Source organism: Macaca fascicularis, chromosome 13 (genome assembly GCF_037993035.2).
Source record: "Macaca fascicularis isolate 582-1 chromosome 13, T2T-MFA8v1.1".
NCBI lineage: Eukaryota > Metazoa > Chordata > Mammalia > Primates > Cercopithecidae > Macaca > Macaca fascicularis.
In genome coordinates, this window is record NC_088387.1 from 106,960,696 (window position 1) to 106,982,174 (window position 21,479).

General features: G+C 38.4%; 1 protein-coding gene across 3 annotated transcripts in view; it reads left to right on the forward strand.

The window, feature by feature from the left end:
* The window catches only part of NBAS (NBAS subunit of NRZ tethering complex), a 390,542-nt gene that overhangs the window by 311,172 nt on the left and 57,891 nt on the right, over positions 1 to 21,479 (forward strand). For all 3 annotated transcript variants that reach the window (XM_005576512.5, XM_074012306.1, XM_074012305.1), the window contains 3 exons: positions 9,980 to 10,198; positions 13,673 to 13,875; positions 15,904 to 15,993. In XM_005576512.5, the coding sequence (XP_005576569.3) occupies positions 9,980 to 10,198; positions 13,673 to 13,875; positions 15,904 to 15,993 (512 nt within the window). The remainder of the gene's footprint in view (positions 1 to 9,979; positions 10,199 to 13,672; positions 13,876 to 15,903; positions 15,994 to 21,479) is intronic.

A 21,479-nucleotide genomic window follows, 5' to 3' on the forward strand; every position in this document is an offset into this window, starting at 1 on the left:
TGATACTATCATCAGCTCAGCATGCAGGGCCCTTCCTCATGTTGTCGTTTCTGCTTCATTCTTCCTCATTCTCTGATAGACCGTTACTTATGTCAGAGATGTTTGAACTGGAGCAACTCCATCTTAAATAGGAGGTGGGTGAAATACGGCTGAAACCTACTGGGCTGCATTCCCAGGGGGTTAAGGCATTCTAAGTCACAGGATGAGATGGGAGGCCGGCACAAGATACACGTCATAAAGACCTTGCTGATAAAACAGCTTGCAGTAAAGAAACCAGCTAAAAGCTACCAAAACCAAGATGGTGACGAGAGTGAGCTCTGGTCATCCTGACTGCTACATGCCCACCAGTGTCATGACAGTTTACAAATGCCATGGTGATGTCAGGAGGTTACCCTATATAGTCTAAAAAGGGGAGACGTGAGTAATACACCCCTAATTTAGCATATCATCAAGAAATAACCATTAAAATGGGCAATCAGCAGCCTCAAGGGGCCATGGAGTAGCCATTCTTTATTCATTTACTTTCTTAATACATTTGCTTCCACTCTATGGACTTTTGTTTGTTTGTCTCTTTTTTATTATTATACGTTAAGTTCTCAGGTACATGTGCAGAACGTGCAGGTTTGTTTCATAGGTATACACGTGCCATGGTGGTTTCCTGCAGCCATCAACCCGTCATCTACATTAGCTGTTTCCCCTAATGCTATCCCTCCGCTAGCTCCCCACCCCCCAACAGGCCCGGTGTGTGATGTTCCCCTCTGTGTGTCCATGTGTTCTCATTGTTCAACTCCCACTTATGAGTGAGAACATGTGGTGTTTGGTTTTCTGTTCTTGTGTTACTTTGCTGAGAATGATGTTTTTCAGCTTCATCCATGTCCCTGCAAAGGACATTACTCATCCTTTTTTATGGCTGCATAGTATTCCATGGTATATATGTGCCACATTTTCTTTATCCAGTTTATCACTGATGGGCATTTGGGTTGGTTCCAAGTCTCTGCTATTGTGAACAGTGCTTCAATAAACATACGTATGCATGTGTCTTTATAGTAGCATGATTTATAATCCTTTGGGTATATATTCAATAATGGGATTGCTGGGTCAAATGATATTTCTAGTTCTAGATCCTTGAGGAATCGCCACACTGTCTCCCACAATGGTTGAACTAATTTACACTCCCACCAACAGTGTAAAAGCATTCCTATTTCTCCACATCCTCCCCAGTATCTGTTGTTTCCTGACGTTTTAATGACTGCCATTCTAACTGGCATGAGATGGTATCTCATTGTGGTTTTGATTTGCATTTCTAATGAACAGTGATGATGAGCTTTTTTTCATATGCTTGTTGGATGCATAAACGTCTTCTTTTGAGATGTGTCTGTTCATATCCTTTGTCCACTTTTTGATGAGGTTGTTTTTTTCTTGTAAATTTGTTTAAGTTTTTTGTAGATTCTGGATATTAGCCCTTTGTCAGATGGATAGATAGCAAAAATTTTCTCCCATTCTGTAGCTTGCCTCTTCACTCTGATGATAGTTTCTTTTGCTGTGCAGGAGCTCTTTAGTTTAATTAGATCCCATTTGTCTATTTCAGCTTTTGTTGTCATTGCTTTTGATATTTTAGTCATTAAATCTTTGCCCATGCGTATGTCCTGAATGGTATTGCCTAGGTTTTCTTCTAGGGTTTTTATGGTTTTAGGTCTTAAACTTTAAGTCTTTAATCCATCTTGAGTTCATTTTTGTATAAGGTATAAGGAAGGGATCCAGTTTCAGCTTTCTACATATGGCTAGCCAGTTTTCCCAACATCCTTTATTAAATAGGGAATCCTTCCCCCATTGCTTGTTTCTGTCAGATTTGTCAAAGATCAGATGGTTGTAGATGTGTGGTGTTATTTCTGAGGCCTCTGTTTTGTTCCATTGGTCTATATATCTGTTTTGGTACCAGTACCATGCTGTTTTGGTTACTGTAGCCTTGTAGTTTAGTTTGAAGTCAGGTAGCATGATGCCTCCAGCTTTGTTTGCTTTGCTTAGGATTGATTTGGCAATGTGGGCTCTTTTTTGGTTCCATATGAAATTTAAAGTACTTTTTTTCCAGTTCTGTGAAGTAAGTCAATGGTAGCTTGATGGGGACATCAATGAAACTGTAAATTACTTTGGGCTGCAGGATGGCCATTTTCACAATGTTGATTCTTCCTATCCATGAGCATGGAATGTTCTTCCATTTGTTTGTGTCGTCTCTTATTTCCTTGAGCAGTGGTTTGTGGTTCTTCTTGAAGAGGCCCTTCACATCTCTTGTAAGTTGTATTCCTAGGTATTTTATTCTCTTTGTAGCAATTGTGAATGGGAGTTCACTCATGATTTGGCTCTCTGTTTGGTATTGGTGTATAGGAATGCTTGTGATTTTTGCACATTGATTTTGTATCCTGAGACTTTGCTGAAGTTGCTTATCAGCTTAAGGAGATTTTGGGCTGAGACAATTCGGTTTTCTAAATACACAATCATATCATCTGCAAACAGACAATTTCACTTCCTCTTATCCAAATTCAATACCCTTTATTTCTTTCTCTTGCCTGATTGCCCTGGCCAGAACTTCCAACACTATATTGAATAGGAGTGGTGAGAGACGGCATCCTTGTCTTGTGCCAGTTTTCAAAGGGAATGCTTCCAGTTTTTGCCCATTCAGTATGATATTGGCTGTGGGTTTGTCATAAATAGCTCTTATTACTTTGAGATACGTTCCATCAGTACCTAGTTTATTGAGAGTTTTTAGCATGAAGGACTGTTGAATTTTGTCTAAAGCCTTTTCTGCGTCTGTTGAGATAATCATGTGGTTTTGACTCTATGTGGCCTGCAAAGCCTAACATATTTACTGTCCAGCCCTTTATGCCACACCATGTCTAAACTAAAGTGCTCTAGTGGTTAAAGATGTATCATGAGCCCTCCTGCTTACGGGCTTCCTCAAGTGCACTTTTAGTATTCTCTTTTTAAACACTGTCATCCATCCATCCATCCATCCATCCATCCATCCATCCATCCATCCTTCCATTCAACAGAGAGGCATTTGTTATATATGAGCCACAATTCTGGTCTTTGGGAATGTAGCAGTGACAAGCAATAAGCAATAGAAGCCCAGTGTGTCAGTTAGGAGGAAAAATACTACAGGGCCAGGAGAAAGAGGTGGAGAGAGTGCCAGGTTTCATGCAGTGGTCAGGGAAGGCTGCTCTGATAAGATGACATTTTTGTCAAGTCCCAAGAGAAGTAGGTTGAGTCATGACAGTGCCTGGGAGAATATTCCAAGTAGAGACTGATGATTGTGAAGACTCTGTGGGGGCTGCAAGGGTGCCAGGGTGTTTTAAGTGGCCTGAGAGTGTGAAGGCAGGGAAGGGACAGGATGAGAGAGGCAGGGTGAGGGGAAGATCACATGGGGCCTGATAGGGTATGAAAGACTGGCTTTTATTCTTAGTGAGTTGGGAAGCCATTAGATGGATGTGAGCAGAGGCGTGACTGGAGCAGATGTGTGTTTTTAAGATACCACTGGGCCGCTGGGTAGTGCTGGCGTCACAAAACAACCCCAGAGTCACAGTAGCCTAGCACAACAGACGCCTCCCTCAGGGTCCATACCCACTTGGGGTCTCCTCAAGTACCTTGTCAGGAGAAGGAGTGGGCTGGAAAATCGGGTGTGATTGCCTTAGCCAGAGTTATACATGACACTTCTCACACTTTTCATGGGCCCACCTAGCCCTACAACCCTGTCTTACTACAAGGGGGTTGAGAAGCATAGAGAAGCAGATGAGATGTGTGATAGGAACCACTGTCTGCTACTGCCAACCCTTTTATTCAGCAAGCCTTCTTTCCACCACAGAATGCACTCTGCTTCTCCACTAGAGGAAACCACCCAGGGTTCTAGTCACTCCAGGGAGCCCAAAGTCGGCATAATTCACAGTAGGCTGCGCATCAGGTCCAGTTGTGATCCAGACTGTGAACCAATGGGACAAATCCTCTGCCCTGCTTCCCCCGCACCCATCTCGACACCAACGTACGTGGTGAAACAGCAGCAAGATAATTGCATTAACCACTCACCTTGGAAAGGGAGTCAATAAGAGATACTTGGCAGACACTACTGTGAGGCAGCTTTAAAAATCTGCTATACAGACATTATGAGGGCTTCCCTACTGTGGAGTAGGTAAGGGGCCTTAATTAGGCCTTAATTCTGCTTTCTAGGAGCAACCGTGTTGTGCTTTGTTCTCCATGACCCAGTTTCTTCCCTCCACGGAAGACCTCTCCACTTCCTTCCTGGGCCACAGGAGAAGTGGATGTTGGAGGTCTGTATCCTCAAGGTTGAAGGCGCAAGTGTTAAGTTTTAAATGCCTGTAGTCACAGGCATTTAAAATGCCTTCAGCCCAGGTTTGTGGTTTCTTGGGCAGCATCACTATCTCAGAAATTTAATAGGCTTCTTACTTATTTGATTTCTCTTAGTGTCATGTGCCCATAGCCACATCTACAGAGTCTTTTTGTTTGTTTTGAAATATTGTTCTATATATCTTTGATGTATGACCCCCATACATTCTCTCTACACTTAAAGGGGGTAGCTTAAAGCTCTCAGGTTTCTGTTTAAGAACGACATCATTAATTGGATGTCTGCCCTGAGTCATTTTGTCCAGTTGAAAGAATTTACGGAGTGTCACGCCCTTGGTTCATCTCTTCCCTGAAGCATTTTAATCTTCTAAAGGTTTTACTTGGCATTTGTTATATAAGGATTTCTCCATCTTATCTCTTACTCTTGGGGTCTAGAATTAGTAAGTTGGTTTTTGTTTTTGTGTTTTTTTTTTTAACCCAGCATGGCCCTGAACTTCTGGGCTGTTTATTCTGTTTCTCTCCTGCTTCCGATCTGGATGGTACTTCTTTTAATACCCACAGCATCATATAGCATCCAACACATTTCTGGTGTTCCATTTCCCAGCCTCTTTAGATCCCCAAGCTCATTAGGGGTATGATCTGCTCCCCAAGCTACCACAGATAATAGTTTTATTAAGTATTTTTTATAGCATGTCATAGATTATGGTGTTTTTCTAATCTTTTTTATTTTTTTTTCAATGCCTGATATCTAAAAACCAAAGCCACATATTGCCTTACTCTTGGTACCTGATGTATGTCAGAAAAAGCTAAGGTGTGTCGTGGCTTTCGGTAGATAGTCCCTCATGCACCTAATCCAATAAAAGACTACAAAGGGGCCACAACCACAAAGTCACTTAAGGATCCCGGCTGATGGAAGCCCTGTCATTTTGTATTGGCACCATCTGGGCCCCACGTTCTCCTCAATTGTTATGGCTAAAAAAGGGAAACTGGGCTGAGCACGGTGTCTCACGCCTGTAATCCCAGCTCTTTGGGAGATGAGATGGGCAGATCACGAGATCAGGAGGTCGAGACCATCCTGGCTAGCATGGTGAAACCCTGTCTCTACTGAAAATACAAAAAATTAGCCGGGCGTGGTGGCGGGCGCCTGTAGTCCCAGCTACTCGGGAGGCTGAGGCAGCAGAATGGTGTGAACCTGGGAGGTGGAGCTTGCAGTGAGTCGAGATCGCACCACTGCACTCCAGCCTGGGCAATGAGCTAGACTCCATCTCAAAAAAAAAAAAAAAAAGGGAAACTGGAAACTGGATAATGATCCATGTGGGTTTTTAATTGCCCAGCTCAGAAATGGTATATGTCACTTCTGCTCAGATTTCATTGGCTGGAACACAGCTCATCCTAATTACAAGGGAATTGACAAATGCAGTGGAAGAGATGGAATGCGGAATGCTTGTGTTTGCACACTGGGAGACAAGGTAGAACCGTTGCAGTGCTCTTTATGAGAGATGATGGTGCCTGGGAACTGACTGGTGGCAGTGAAGGCGGTAGGAAGTGGTTAGAGCCCAGATATATTTTGAAGCTTGACCAATAAGATTTGCTGATGCCATCAACGATTCCTCAGTCCCTCCGCCCTCTTCTCACTATATTATCTTCCATTATATATGTGGTTTCTTTGTAAGCCTGCTTCATGTTTTTATCTCATTTTTTATAGGTCTTGGAAAGTAGATGTTTAGTACCTATTTATTAAGTGATGAAACAGTTTAGCCACTTATCTTTATTTCACAAAATCCATTATTATTTTTCATAGCAATTACAATTGCTGCAGGGAACAGTTAAAAGTATAATCTTGGTTGGATATTATAGTAATGATATACATGAATGACATGTTAATGCTGTGCGCTTGAGAAAAGAGTGTTAAGAATAATGGTACCGTGGGGCCACTAGATACAATAAAGAAATTGCCATTTTTTTACTCTGGTACATTTTTTTCCAATCATTTCTTTCTTTTACTTCTGTTCCTTCCATTATAGAACAGTTTAAAGAAAATAAATCTACTAGATGTAAATTCAGTGTTAAACATATATTTTTTAATCATACCCTGGAGTCTTTCAGCAATGAACCTGTTTTTACAAAGTATAGTAATAAAAAGCTTGAATTAAGTAAAACGCCTAGTCAAATAAAACACCTTACATATTTTTAATCATAATATCATTCTGCTTCTTAGAGGTTCTAGCTAGCTCAGGAAAATTAACTTAGGATTGCATTTATTTGCACTCTGCCTTGCTCAGTGTCAGGTTATATAGTTATTTTGAAATGTTTAGTTCTCTTGAAGGATTATTTTAAATAGAAAAAGAAAATTTTCTAATGACACTGTAGTGATGAAGTCAAACAATTTAAACTCTTGAAAAAGTTGCACCTGTCTCTCATAACCTACGACAAGTTTTCTGAAAGCATAGACTTCCGTGTGAGGGCTAGACTCAGTAATGCTGAGGAGACAGTTGATACATACAAAGTAGGTGGGTTATACACTTGGATGTTGGAGCAGAGGACTTGCCAGTGGAATGCTTGTAGAGGCTAGGTTGACCCTGGATGTCTCGGTAATGAAACATAACTAGAAATTTGCCTTGTGAAAAAGAGGGAAAGGAACATTTTATTGAGACAAGACGGCAAGTAAGAGCACCAGGTAATGACAAAGAGTCAGTGTGGCTGTAGCTTTGGGTTCGGGTTACAATTATACCATGAAGCCAGAGGCTTAGCTAGGGACCAGTTTGTGAAAGTTCTTGAATTCCGTGCTAAGAAATTTGGGGAACTTATTTAAAAAAAAGGTTTTTCTAAAAGGGAATTATATGACAGATTTATTAGGAAGATGACAAACTAACAGTGGGGAGGATGGCGTATGTATTTTATCCATTGGTCAAATTAAATGTCAGCATCTGTTTACTGAGTACTTACTATGGGCAAGGCACTGTGCTGACTGTTTTATAAATTGTCTTAAGTTCTTAAAATTGTGCAGCAGGGGTCTTTTTTTTCATTTTGTAGATAAGGAAACTAAGGCTTCAAGCACTTTGTCAAGTTTCCTAAAGTCATACCAGTAGTAAATACTAAACACACGTTTTCTGAATGTATTGTTCTTCCTGCTTACCATATGTTCATTCCAGGGTTGGTTGACAAAGGCTAGTCAAGACTTGGACAACAGTGATCTCATCTGGACCTCTTTAAGGGGATAGGGACCCATCGTTTCATCCAGGACCCTACTTCCTACACGTGTGAATTAGCTGCCTGTCCCTATTCTATAGCCAGTCTGTTTCTGAAACTCTTCCATATCACACAGTAGGCTAGGAAGAGTGTATACATTTGGCTATAGCCAAAGTAATTTCTGAAATGTAGATTTCTTGGAGAAACAAATATGAATATAAAAAAAAGATTTGCTCTACTATAAATTTTAACTCTTATTCGGCCTTGATTTTGTCATTCAGCATTCAACCAGCATATGCACTCTCTAATAAACTCAGTGAGGAGTTTGTGAGGATGCAGAAATCATTGAGTGGACGCTGTGTGATGCAAGGTGACAGGGAGCACCAACTTGGTACAAGTGATCTGGATTCTAGTTTTTACTCTTCTCATTCACACAATGACCCCTAACATACCACTGAGCCTCCTGGAGCTCAGTCTCTTGGTCTACATGTATGAAGGGAGGGGTGTTTTGTTGAACAAAACACAGATCTAGTATTTTGTATTTCTAAATCACAGGGAGGAGTTCACAGTTTATTTGTGGGATAACACATTAACATAATTAATACTTGTCAGTCAATGGTGGGCTCTGATTTTTTTAATGGCTTAGAACCAGAAATTTGGTAAGAAGTAGGGACTACGGAACTTGTTTGAAAGCTGCATTTGCAATGCATTTCCAATTTCATTGGAAATAGTACTTTCCTAAAGATCCCTTTTATCAATATTTGCATAGGATTAGGAAAATGTCCCCTGTCAGCATTTTAAAGTCATAACTCTGTTGAGTAACTTGGAGTAACTTGGAGGGAGCTAGTAGGAAAGGAAGGGTCTGGGGGCAGCTTACCTCCTGTTGTGGTCACTCATGCCATGTATTTCAGCCTAGTCCTACTCTTTAGAATGACCAGACATTTACAATGACTGCTTTTAGGAAATAGAAAAAAAAAAAATGAGATTCTGTCATAGGAGTCTTTATCTCTTTTATTAAAACAAAAAAATCAACACATCCTTTTGAGGATATAGTAAAAATGTACTTGAGTAGCTGACAGAAGACTACAGTCCAGGATCCAAAGCAGCACAAATCAGTGAGGCCTGAGGAGGCGCCAGGATATCTCAGAGGCATCTGCTTCTTCCATCAACAAAGCACAAAGTTTAGACTTAGTTTTGTATTTTTGAGGGTCACAGCTTAATATTTTAATATTAGAAAAATATAACTCCTGCACATTCTTGAGGATAAATGAGCTTAGTATTTTATTAATTAGAAACATATAACTCCCATATATCTAACACAGTATACAGGAGTCTGATGCATGTCACTGAATAAATGGGTGAAAACAATGGTATAGAAACTTTGGAAAGAAGGAAAGAAAAAAAAATAGCTCATAATCCTAACACCTTAATAATATATATATGCATATGTCTGAATACATATTTAATATATTTTTATACATACATATACTTTATATGCATGTACACATTGAATTTCCTGAATCTAGGAATCTGAAATGCTCCAATATCTGAAACTTTTTGAGTGCCAACATGCTGCTCAAAGGAAATGCTCATTGGAGCATTTTGGATTTCAGCCTTTTGAATTAGGGATGCTAAATTAGCAAGTATTCCAAAATCAAAAAAAAAAAAATCTGAAATCTGAAATATTTCTGGTTCCAAACATTTCAGATAAGGAGTACTCAACCTGTATGTATATGTGTGTGTGTGTGTGTGTGTGTGTGTGTGTGTGTGTGTGTGTGTGTGTGTATGTAAAATAGAAAATATATAAAATACATATATATTGTATATGCAGATATAGTTTGAAGTTTAATGTAAACATTGTCTAGAAAGTTTTATATTCTGATTTCTAAGATTTAACGTTCTATGACAAACATATTCCAAAATGTTTGGATAATGTTTTTATAATTCTAATTTTAATGACTACATAACTTTCCAGCTCGTTATTTATTATAAGCTAGTTATCATTTCTTCTATCAATTAGATTACTTTTGAGGTTATGTTAATAGTCTTATTCCAGTTAAAATCTTTATGCCTGTATTTATTTTCTTCTTTTGAATTTTTTTCTTTTAATAAGTGATCAGAACTGGGAACGTGGTTGTAGAAATGGCTCCTCATTTTTGCACTGTAACCAGCAGTCAGTGTGAATACTAGTTTCATCACTTTACCTGCTTTGGATATTAACATTTTTAAAAATCTTAATTACTAGTTTGATAATGCAAATGGCACCTCACTTTTTGTTTTCTTCACAGAAGAAAAACTAGTATAACAAGTGCTATTTATTGGTTAAAATCATATATACAAAAATTTCAGTATTGTTTTAACTCATTAACATTTGTTGAATATGCAAGATGTAATAATGCAGGGTTCTTTTGTCTCACAATTATTTAATTCTTTTTTTAAGCTGTCTGTGGAAGCCCGTAAAGAGATGACTAGAAAGGCTATTAAGACAGTCAAACATTTTATTGAGAAGCCAAGGAAAAGAAACTCAGAAGATGAAACTCAAGAAGCTAAGGATTCTAAAGTTACCTATGCAGATGCTTTGAATCATCTGGAGAAATCACTTGCCCACCTGGAAACCCTGAGCCACAGCTTCATCCTTTCTCTGAAGAATAGTGAGCAGGTAAAGAAATGGGAACTTCTATATGCTTACTCTCTATCAGTATATTATTTCTTTTTTCCTTTAAAGTTACATTAGTTGTTTTGACAGGGTTTTCAGACTTGCAGATATCCTTGAAAATAGTCCTCAAGCCTTTATTGGTTAATCTCTTCATTACCACTTGATTGACAATTCAGTTTCCACTTCTTTCAAAACGATGTTGAGCCACTTGGCACAGCTGATATGGGGCAATAGAGGAAGTGGGTGAGAAGGGTGGAAGTGGAGACAGCAGCAGGAGTTGAACACTGGATAGCGGCCTGGGGTCGGGGGAGTGGTCTCTAAAATTAAGAAATGAGAAGACAATGGTGCTCACACTTTACTTCTACCTGGTAGAATTTTAAAATAAAAATAAAAATAGGCTGGGCTCGGTGGCTCATGCCTGTAATCCCAGCACTTTGGGAGGCCAAGGCAGGCGGATCACAAGGTCCGGGAGTTTGAGACCAGCCTGACCAACATGGTAAAACCCCGTCTCTACTAAAAATACAAACATTAGCCGGGAGTGGTGGCACGCACCTGTAATCCCAGCTACTCAGGAGGCTGAGGCAGGAGAATCGTTTGAACCTGGGAGGCGGAGGTTGTGGTGAGCTGAGATTACACCGCTGCACTTCACCCTGGGCGACAGAGTGAGACTCTGTCTCAGATAAATAAATAAACACATAAATACATAAAAATTTTGATTTTGTTTTCCCTTCTAATTTTCAGAAAAAAATCAGAAATAGCCTCTTATGTCTACCCTGTTTTTTTTGTTGTTAAATGTATACCCTTAACCTGTTTTTATGTTGCATGTTTCCAACGTAAAATAGAATTTCATTATTGAGAGGAATTTTTTGACTACTAAAATTGTTTCTAGTTGGCTTCTAGTTTCTTGGTGTCTCAAAAACAGCATCATGAAGTTTGAGGTCCCCTACCTGTGATGAGGTTTGAAGACCCAGGTGTTAGGACTATACAATGAAACCCAAAGCTCTCTGAGGCCCTTAGAGATTTTGTTCTATATTTTAACAATTGTGGGAGTTGAGATAATTTTTTCTATAACTGGAAAGTTGATAAATCAATAAATAAATGGTTTCCATATAAGTGAAAACAGTGCTTATATATATGAATAATATTCCATTTGCCCTTTAATACTATGGTAAATGAACCTTATAAGTGGCCATTAACCTCCTCTTTTATTTTTCTTAAACCTTACACATTTATTGAATTGTATTCTTGCCTTGTAGAATGACTAGAAAGATCAGTCAGTGGAGAGTTCAGATAATGAGCAAATGGGAGACTTCAAAATTTGTACAAGATATAAATGCAAAGCCCTCATTGAAAAGATAATGGGAAGAACTTAAAAGTTTGAAAGAAATTTTATTCCATTTTGTGTTTTGGAGTGCCTATTTTTCTGTCTGGTGAATAATGTTAAATAATGGTATGAACAATATAGAAGCCTTTGCAGGGAACAAATTGGCTTTACCAATCTTGGTTTTATCCTACTGACATTTACAGCTCTATAGTTCATAATTATGAGAACTAGAGTAAAATTATAATCTTCAGGGAAAAGTGGTTTATACTTACTATAAATTTTTAAAGTACTCATTTTTAAATAAACACATTTAAAATTATTTTTAAATTTATATTATTTTTTAATATACTATATTAAAACCCAGAGAATTGGCATTACTCTCTTTGGAACAAGTATTGTCTTTTTTTTTTTTTTTTTTTTTGGACAAGGTCTCACTCTGTTCCTCAGGCTCACTCACTGCAGCCTCTACCTCCTGGGCTCAAGGAATCCTCCCACCTCAGCCTCCTGAGTAGCTGGGACTACAGGTGTGTGCTACCACACCCACCTAATTTTTTGTATTTTTTTAGGGACAGAGTTTCGCCATGTTGCCCAAGCTGGTCTCAAAGTCCTGGGCTCAAGCTGTTTGCCCACCTTGGCCTTCCAGGTCTGAGCCACTTCACCCAGCCACAAGTATTGTCTTCCAATACCTGGAATAATTTATTGGGGGATTTAAGGGGATTATTGATAAAAAAAAAAACCATGTTTGTTTCATCTAAGATGTGATGTAAACATACCATATAGCTACTTGTGAGTGCCATTCAGTCAGACTCTGGATGGTCCATAATACGAAACTCTTGAGGTTCCTAAATTAGACATTAGTTAATTTTATTAAGGCACCATGTATAGCAAAAACGGGAAATAACCTTCAACCCCATGCATTTATCCCTTTTATAGTTCAGACCTTCATTTTAACATCCTTAATTATATACCCAGTACAAATAAATCTTATATCCTCACGAAGGTTAATTTAACCAAAGTTAAAGGCTTCCGTCCTACAGAGCCTCAGTTCCCTCTCCTCTTAGGTGAGGTTACTAGGAATTGCCCTGCTTAACTCATAGGGATTTTTCTGAAATAGAGAATTTCACAGCGGGCAGAACAGTAAAATGAAACTTCATGTGCCCAACTCCCAGCTTCAACAATTATCAAAACATGCCTCATCTTAATGCATACTGCTGCCTTCCCTTCCCTTGCTCTTGTGGATTGTGAAGCAAATCTCAGTCATCTTTTCATTTTATTCATAAATACCTCCCTATCTATCTCTAAAAGATACTTTAAAATAACCACTATAACATGATCACTAGCAAAGAAATTAATAGACATTCTTTAATATCATCAAATATTCAGTTAATATTCAGATTTTTCTCATGGTTGGTTTCAAAGACTAAACAGTATATTCAGGATTACAAGGGAAACGATAAAGAATCTGGAAACAGTTATCATCGTTAAGTGACTGTATTTGGTATGCCAAAAAACAATAGCTTGCCTCTTATTTCTTAAATTATTTGTTACAACATTGGAGAGGCAGGCAGGGTGGCCTAGGGCAGGGGAGTAGACTTGGGATCTAATCTTAGCTCTGCTAATACTCAATCTCCTTGGTCTTTAGTTTCCTTTTTTATAACATGGAGCTAATTTAAAAATACTTGCAGGGTTTTTACAAGTATTAATTTAGATACCGTATGTATAATACCTGGGATTACATAGTTGTAGTTCAATAGATTGTTATGTGGTTGTAGTGCATTAGTGATAATAATAATAGAAAAGCTCATACTTACTGAGCATTACTTTATTTCCGAAGTGCTAAAGAACTGATTTTTATATTATCTCAGTTAATGTTAACAACACCCTCTATTCACATGACCCTATTTTCCTCATCCTCATTTTACAGATGTTGAAATTTGAGATCACAAAGGCCCACTAACTAATAAATGGTAAAGCCAGAATTTGCACTCAAGTGTGGGTGATGCTTGAGCCTAAGCTCTTAATAACTAATACATGCGCTTTGGTATGGTGTTGCTGCTTGTCATGTATTTGGTTCCAGGATCTAAATATGTTTCACTTTGTGCATGTAGATACATTTAATTTCTGTTTAAGTGTTGATTACCATGTCTTTACAGGAAACACTGCAAAAATACAGTCGCCTCTATGATCTGTCCCGATCAGAAAAAGAGAAACTTCATGATGAAGCCGTGGCTATTTGTTTAGATGGTCAGCCTCTAGCAATGATTCAGCAGCTGCTAGAGGTGGCAGTTGGCCCTCTTGACATCTCACCCAAGGATATAGTGCAGAGTGCAATCATGAAAATAATTTCTGCATTGAGGTAAGCTACAAAGTGATCATTGTGGAAAAACTAGGGTGACACTTTGTCAGTGATGGTGCTAAGCTATCATCCTGTATGTAAAAGCATTTTATAAGTTTTGAAGGACTTTACAAAAGTGAGAGATTATTTTTAGAGTTCTCATAGTCTTATGTCTTCAGAATGGAGACCATGAAAATGTTTCATTGTTGGTACTGTGTATAACATCTTAAGCTATGTAATTTCTGGTTGGACCCCATTTTACAAAGTTTTCTTGAAATAAGGGAAAGGCCAAAATGGCATTTGACACAGGTAAGTAAGTTTCAGACTGTCCTGTGACTTCAATATGGTTTTTCAGATCTTACCATTTCTAATTCCCATTCTTTGTAGTAGTAGGAAAATGGTTCCCAGAAGGTTCTTTTGAAAAACACAAGACAAGGTTAATCATACACTGATGAAGTTAGACATCTGTAAAGTGTCTTTAGACATTATTTACCTGCAATTAATGGCACAAAACCGACAATTGAGAAATTCTTGCTTTGTGTCGACATGCGGGTGCCTTTGTAGGAATGCATCCAAGAGGATTAGAAAAGAGGCAAAAGTGAAGCTAAGAAAATAATGAGGCATCAAGTACTTTCTGTGAATAATGCAATTAGGCTAAAAGATTTAGTTATGTTTAATTTATTCTCCTTTTAAGCATTCTTTTTAATTCTGTATTGCTCTTGAGGAACTTTTTGATTAAATGCATGTCAGTTTTCTGCAGCTGAACTGAAATCAAATGAGCCTTTATCAGTTTAATTACCCCAGCCTCATACAGTTTTTACCTTAATGCTCTGAGGTATCCATTAATTTTATATATAGGGAGATATATAGAATTTCATAACTTTTTTTTTAGAAGAACAAATTTCAAATTAATAAAGCTTAGTTTTATTGTTTGCTTATTAGGATTTTTTGATATTGGTTGTATGAACCAGTGTCCTCTTTCAAATGATGACAGATATTTGTTGGCCACATTTTGTACCTTTTGGTTTATGGTTATCGTTTTATTATTTCTTAAACCAAGTTTTAGATGAAGCTCACAAAAATACGCATTTTGAAAAATTAGTGTTTTGATGAATTTAGTTTATTTCTTAAAATTGCCCATTTTCATGAATAATTAAAATATGATAGAATAGTTTTATGTTTATAAATTTTTGACATAAATTATACTTCTCTTTTTCTGCATCCAATTCTACCACTACAGATTTGGTTCTGATCCAATAAATGGTATACTTGGCACACAGAAGACATTCAATAAATGTTAATTAAATCTTGCAGCAATAGAAGGAAAAGAGAACTTAAGGAATTCAACTACTTCTGTTTCTAAGGAAAATAAATTTTTATTGACAATGTTCATAACATTTACCTTTTAGGAAGTTAATAAAATGTAGTAGGCACGAAATAACAAAGACATGAAAGGAACCGAATCTAACAGTTGATTTATATCATTAAATTATTAGAAAAACTCATTGAAAATATATTTTTCCTCTGTTGCATTTTGAGGATTCACTAGAGTTCTACACATAACATCTGTAAAATGGGCATAATAATAGTACTTGTCTCATAGGATGTTGCGTTTAATAGTGGCAGAATATATGTGAACTGTTTAGCGTTGCCTGGTACTTATTAGTAGCAAGTAAATATTAGTGCTTTCTTTTAAAAAAAAACTTCAACTGGAGGATGTAAATCATTATTACATTTAATGCTGAAAGTAGCTCATACAGTTGATGTTCAATGAATGTTTTTCGAATGACACAGTGCAAGTAGATTGTGTTATTCTCTTGATAGGAAAACATGCATGTATTAGACTGAGCCCCTTAAGGGCAGAAAATGTTTCATTAGCACCTAGTGTAGGGCTTGGTACATTTGTAGATATTACATAGCACAAATGACTATGGGCAGGTAGTATACCATGCCAAAATTCAACCAGGTTCATTTAAGCGTGTGAATACCAAGTTTATTTCTGAGACTGGAGTGATCCTTTTCTGAATCAGTTTCTCTCTCTTTTCACAGTGGTGGCAGTGCTGACCTTGGTGGGCCAAGGGACCCACTGAAGGTCCTGGAAGGTGTTGTTGCAGCCGTCCACGCCAGTGTGGACAAGGGGTAAGACTAGAACAGTATGTGCATCTTCATTAACTGGCTTTCCTCAGAGTATTAGAATTGCTGTTAGTATCCATGTGTATGAGGCTTCCTAGACTAAGCCACATTTTTAGGTGTTTTCTGAAAGAAGAACCGAGGACCTGCGGCTCAGTTCTTCATCAGAAGAACTGGGAAAGGAGCGGCTCTGCACCTGGAGATGTGGTGTTCTTAGCTCTGTGCTGACCCCACCAGCTCCAGGTCCTGCTTGCCATGGAGAGCATTGTTTTCTTTTGCCTCCTTCACAGCCATTAGAGATAATAATCATCATAATCATTCTATCAGGGCAGAAACTGCTCTGAGCTTCCTACAAGATAAGGGATTCTCATCTCCAACACGTTAACTGTATTGATTAAGTATGGAAATTCCTAGGGTGAGTATATATGTTCTTTAAAAAAAAAAAACAAAAACTTTGCATAAATTAAAGTCTGCCTTGTTTTAGGACTCAAAGTATACAGGCTTTATAAGCCTAGAAAGATGTATAGATCTCTGATGCTATTTTTAGAAAGAATTTTTCATTCAGATACAATGATATTGGTAAGAAAAAGAGCAGACACAAATGAACGGTTATGCATGTCCTTGAAATTCACAAAGGTCTTTACAATGCCTAATATCCATGTCAGCTGTATAAGACCTCTCCCCAATTTCTTTCTTTAATTGAAAACATGATCGAATATAATGAAGACGGGTTTCAGAAAACTCCCCATAGTTCCATTTGGTAAAATTTTTATTTGCATGTTACCTACCAGTTATTGTTCAGGTACAGATATCTTTCTATATAGTTTCAATTTAAATGTATAAGCTTTTGTATTCTCTTATTTATTTGCTATTGTAAGACTTTCCATTGATCTTTGTAGATTTAATGATTATTGTGATTATTATTTCTAATGGCTGGATATGTTGTTGCCATTTTCAGAGGAGGGACTAAAAGAAAAGCTCAGAGAGAGGAGTTGACTTGCCCAGAGTTATAGAGCTGGGAAATAGAACCCGGATTCCACCCTGGCTCTAAATGATAATGAAGTACTCAGATGCCGATGCTTTCATAGTCTATTTCCCTGCATTGCTTTGTGCACAAGGTTTGAGTGACAGAATATAGAATGAGCTATGTAGGTGAAGATGGAAAAACATTGCAAGCAGAGGCTTCTACTTCCTGTGCTTTTTACCTTGCACAGTGTTTCTGAACCCCTTTACTTACAGTTCTTCAGATAGGAAAGTCGCTGTAGCAGTGGCTAATTTAGGCCCCCCATTTTAAAAAGAAATTAATGATTCATGGGGTGTACTGTGTACCGTGCTTTGTGTGAAGTCACAAAGGGGTCATGTGGATAAGAAATAACCTCTAACCCCAGGGAGCTCACAGTCCTGCGGGGGAGATGATCTGGCCTGTAGCCATAGTCACTGTGCTATAGAATGGGAAGCGCTGTACGGAAGGCAGAGTGGAGGGAGTAGTTAGGGCAGGATACACAAAGGGTGACACAGAGCTGGTCAGTGAAAGAAGAGTCTGTTTGGAGGAGATAGATGATGGTATTCCAGGCTGAGGAAGCTGCCTGAGCAACTGCACATGCAGCAGGGAGCAGAGCAGGCAGAGACGCTACATGAGAATCACTTACCCTCCTTCCAGGGCCCATCTCACTGCTGCTGTCTCATTCCCAGCTTGTCAGTGAGTTCTCAGCCATCAGCTCCCAGGGAGCTGCTGTCAGCAGGGCAGTTTCTCTCAGGCTAGGCTGACTCTGGATCCTGGCCTCCCAAGATGAAAGGGTCTCAACAGGTACTGTTTTAGGCCCCTTTCAATGGGGCTTCTTAGTCTTGTCCCGCTGGGGACATCTCAAGAATATTAAAAGGCAGTGTTCCTTCTTAGTGAATTTCTAGCCACGTATACAGAAGAATCCAATTTGAGACTCACTCTAATACAGACTATTTTTTAAGGTTTGAAAAAGACATTAGGGAGTGGAGGAACAGAAAAAGATCTTACTTTTTATTCTAGGGACACAGAATAACAAAGCCTTCTTAACAAAAAAAAAATTCAGGGAATTTTTTTTTTTTTTTTTTTTTTTTTTTGCCTAAAAAATAAAAAGAAGAAAGACAAAGCCATAACTTTTATTTTGGCAAGTATTTTTTGAATCTGCACAGTTAAACCTGACACCCTTTGTTTGGGTTTCCCTTCCCAATAATGTGCCTGGCAGAGTCACGGAAGGGAGACGGTTTATGTTTTCCAGGTAGCTCCAAGGAGGGTCTTTGCAGTGATATGGTTATTCTGGTTTTTGAAAGTAATGCTCTCAAGTTATTCATTCCTTGACCTGACATGACAGCCTAACCTCCAGGAGCCCGTGCCAGGCCTTATGTGCCCCTCACCCTTTCTCTTATTGACATACCACACCTCCCTCGGTCCCAAACTCATAACCTGGACATCCACTACCCTCCATAGTGTCTGTTTTGACAGTAGCCTCACTCATACACATCTTCAGATGTCACACACACAGGCGCATTACATACTCTTGGGTTAGGTATACACTATCCCACAATATCCCTGGCAGGGAGACTGCGTAAAAAAGTAAGAATTTGAGGATGTGTGTTGACGGCCACCACCAAATATTTGGTTTTGTGGTTAATTTTTAAGCAATTTATGCCATTATTCACATGTCCTCTTTTTTTTTTTTTACATGGAGTTTTGCTCTTGTTGTCCAGGCTGGAGTGCAGTGGCGCAATCTCGGCTCACTGCAACCTCCACCTCCCTGGTTCAAACAATTCTCCTGCCTCAGCCTCCTGAGTAGCTGGAATTACAGGTGCCTGCCACCATGTCCAGCTAATTTTTGTATTCTTAGTAGAGACGGGGTTTTGCCATGTTGGGAAGGCTGGTCTCAAACTCCTGACCTCAGGTTATCCACCCGCCTCGGCCTCCCAAAGTGTTGGGATTACAGGAGTGAGCCACCACGCCCGGCCCACATGTCCTCTTTTTCTTTTTATGTTGGCGCAAATATTATTTGCTTCTTTTAAATTTTTATATTGTATAATTGACACATAATAATTGTACACGTTTATGTGGTACAATGTAATGTTCCTTTTTTTTTTTTTTTTTTTTTTTGAGACAGAGTCTTGCAGTATTGCCCAGGCTGGAATGCAGTGGTGGTATCTCAGCTCACTGCAACCTCTGCCCCCCAGGTTCAAGTGATTCTCCTGCCTCAGCCTCCCGAGTAGCTGGGATTACAAGTGCCCACCACCATGCCCGGATAATTTTTGTATTTTTAGTAGAGACGGGGGGTGTTTCACCAGGTTGGCCAGGCTGATCTTGAACTCCTGACTTCAGGTGATCTGCCCGCCTTGGCCTCACAAAGTGCTGGGATTATAGGCGTGAGCCACCACACCCGACTTGTAATGTTTCAATGAATGTATACATAGCATAATGATAAAATTGGTATAATTACCATATCCATCACTTTAACCATTTATCATTTCTTTGTGGTGACAATATTCAAATTCTTCTAGCAATCTTGAAATATTTAATACATTGGTATTTGCTCTGATTCATCCTACTATATAAATAAGACACCAAAACTTATTCTTCCTGCCCAACTATAAGTTTGTGCCTATTGACTATCCTCTAGTACCCCACACTCTGCTCCCCGGAAACCACCAATCTACTCTCACTTCCATGAAATCAACGTTTTTAGGTTCCACATATGAGTGAGATCATGTGGTATTTGTCTCTGTGCCTGACTCATCTCACTTAACATAATGTCCTCCAGGTTCATCCATGTTACTGCAGATGACAGGATTTCACTGTTTTGTGGCTGAATGGTATTTATATATACCACATTTTCTTCATCCGTTAATCTTTAGATGGGCATTTAGGTTGATTTCATATCTTGGTGATTATGAATAGCACTGCAATAAACATGGGTGTGCAGAAGTTTCTTCAACATACTGATGTCATCCCTTTGGATATATACCCAGTAATGGGATTGCTGCATCAAATGGTAGTCCTATTTTCAATTTTTAGGGGAACCTCCATTCTGTTTTCCCTGTGTCAAACCCATAGCTAACATCATACTTAATGAGAAAAAATTGAAAGTTTTTCCTCCAAGGTTTGGAACAAGACAGGGATGCCCATTTTCACCACTTTATTCAACACATCACACTAGAAGTTCTATTCAGAGCAATAAGACAAGAGAAAGAAGTAAAAGGCATCCAAATGGGAAAGGAGGAAGTGAGATTGTCCCTGTTTGCACACAGCATGATCATCTATGTAGAAAATCCTGAAAATTCCACAAAAAAGTGTTAGAATCATTTGCTCTTTCACTGCAGCTCCTACCTTACCCAGAAAGCTCTCTTTTCCTCTTCTTTTATCTGTACTAATTTTAAGTAACTTAAAATTATAACACCTAGACAGGCCACTTGTACAGATGGCTTTCTTTTCAGTTTAACCACGTTCTTGCCTCTAGATATGAGAGTTGAGTGTCTTAAGGATTTTAAATCATGCCAAAGACCTTTCATAGCATCTACAATTAAAGATAGGACAAAGGAATTAATTATTTGTGCATATGAAATTTCTTTCATAAAAGAAATTCATAAATGTGTATGCTGTCTCTTATTATTTGTGTGTATTTGTAACATCACATTTCAGGAATAAAATATCAATTTCTAGTTTGTGTTAAGAATTTGTTTGCTTAAGAAAAGTAAGTTTTAAAAAAAAATTTCAATACTAAGAGTATTCTAAGAGCATATATCCATATATCTGTTACACCTGGAAATAAAATACTGCTGTCAAATATTTTAAAAACAAGGAAACAAAAAAATACTAATGAACATCTAATTCCTCTATGCCAAGACTTTGGAAAGGTGCTATTCAGTAACTCACTTAGTCCTCAGAACAACCTTATCATACAGAAATTGTCATGTGCATTTTACATTAGTCCTCAGAACAACCTTATCATACAGAAATTGTCATGTGCGTTAGGAAATGAAGCTCAGAGAGGTATGCATTTCTCTCACCATATCACCTCCTTTTGACATTAAAGAGCCAGCACAGGAAAGTAAAGCAGTGCTTCTCACACTTAATTCTGCATAGGAATAGCCTGGAGATCTTATTAAAATACAGATTTTGATTGAGTAGGTCTGGGTGGGGCCTGAAATTCTCCATTTGTAACCAACTCCCAAGTGATACCCAGTCCATGGAAGAACTTCGAGTAGCAAGGTCTTACCTTTCTTGTCTCTTTGACATGCTTCTCTCTGCCTTTGCCTTATTTCCCTTTCTACTTCTCGCCTTCATTTAGCTTTAAAAAACTTCCTAACAAGAATGTCTCACAAGCATAAGCCAGTATATTTGTCATTCTCAAAAGGATTTATAGCATTAAATTCACTCAGATAACAGGTAATTAATGCAAAATTCCTCTGTGCAATATTCAAAAAAAGAAGAAAGATTTACTTCAAAACTATTGAGTTTGGCGGAGGTGGGGGGG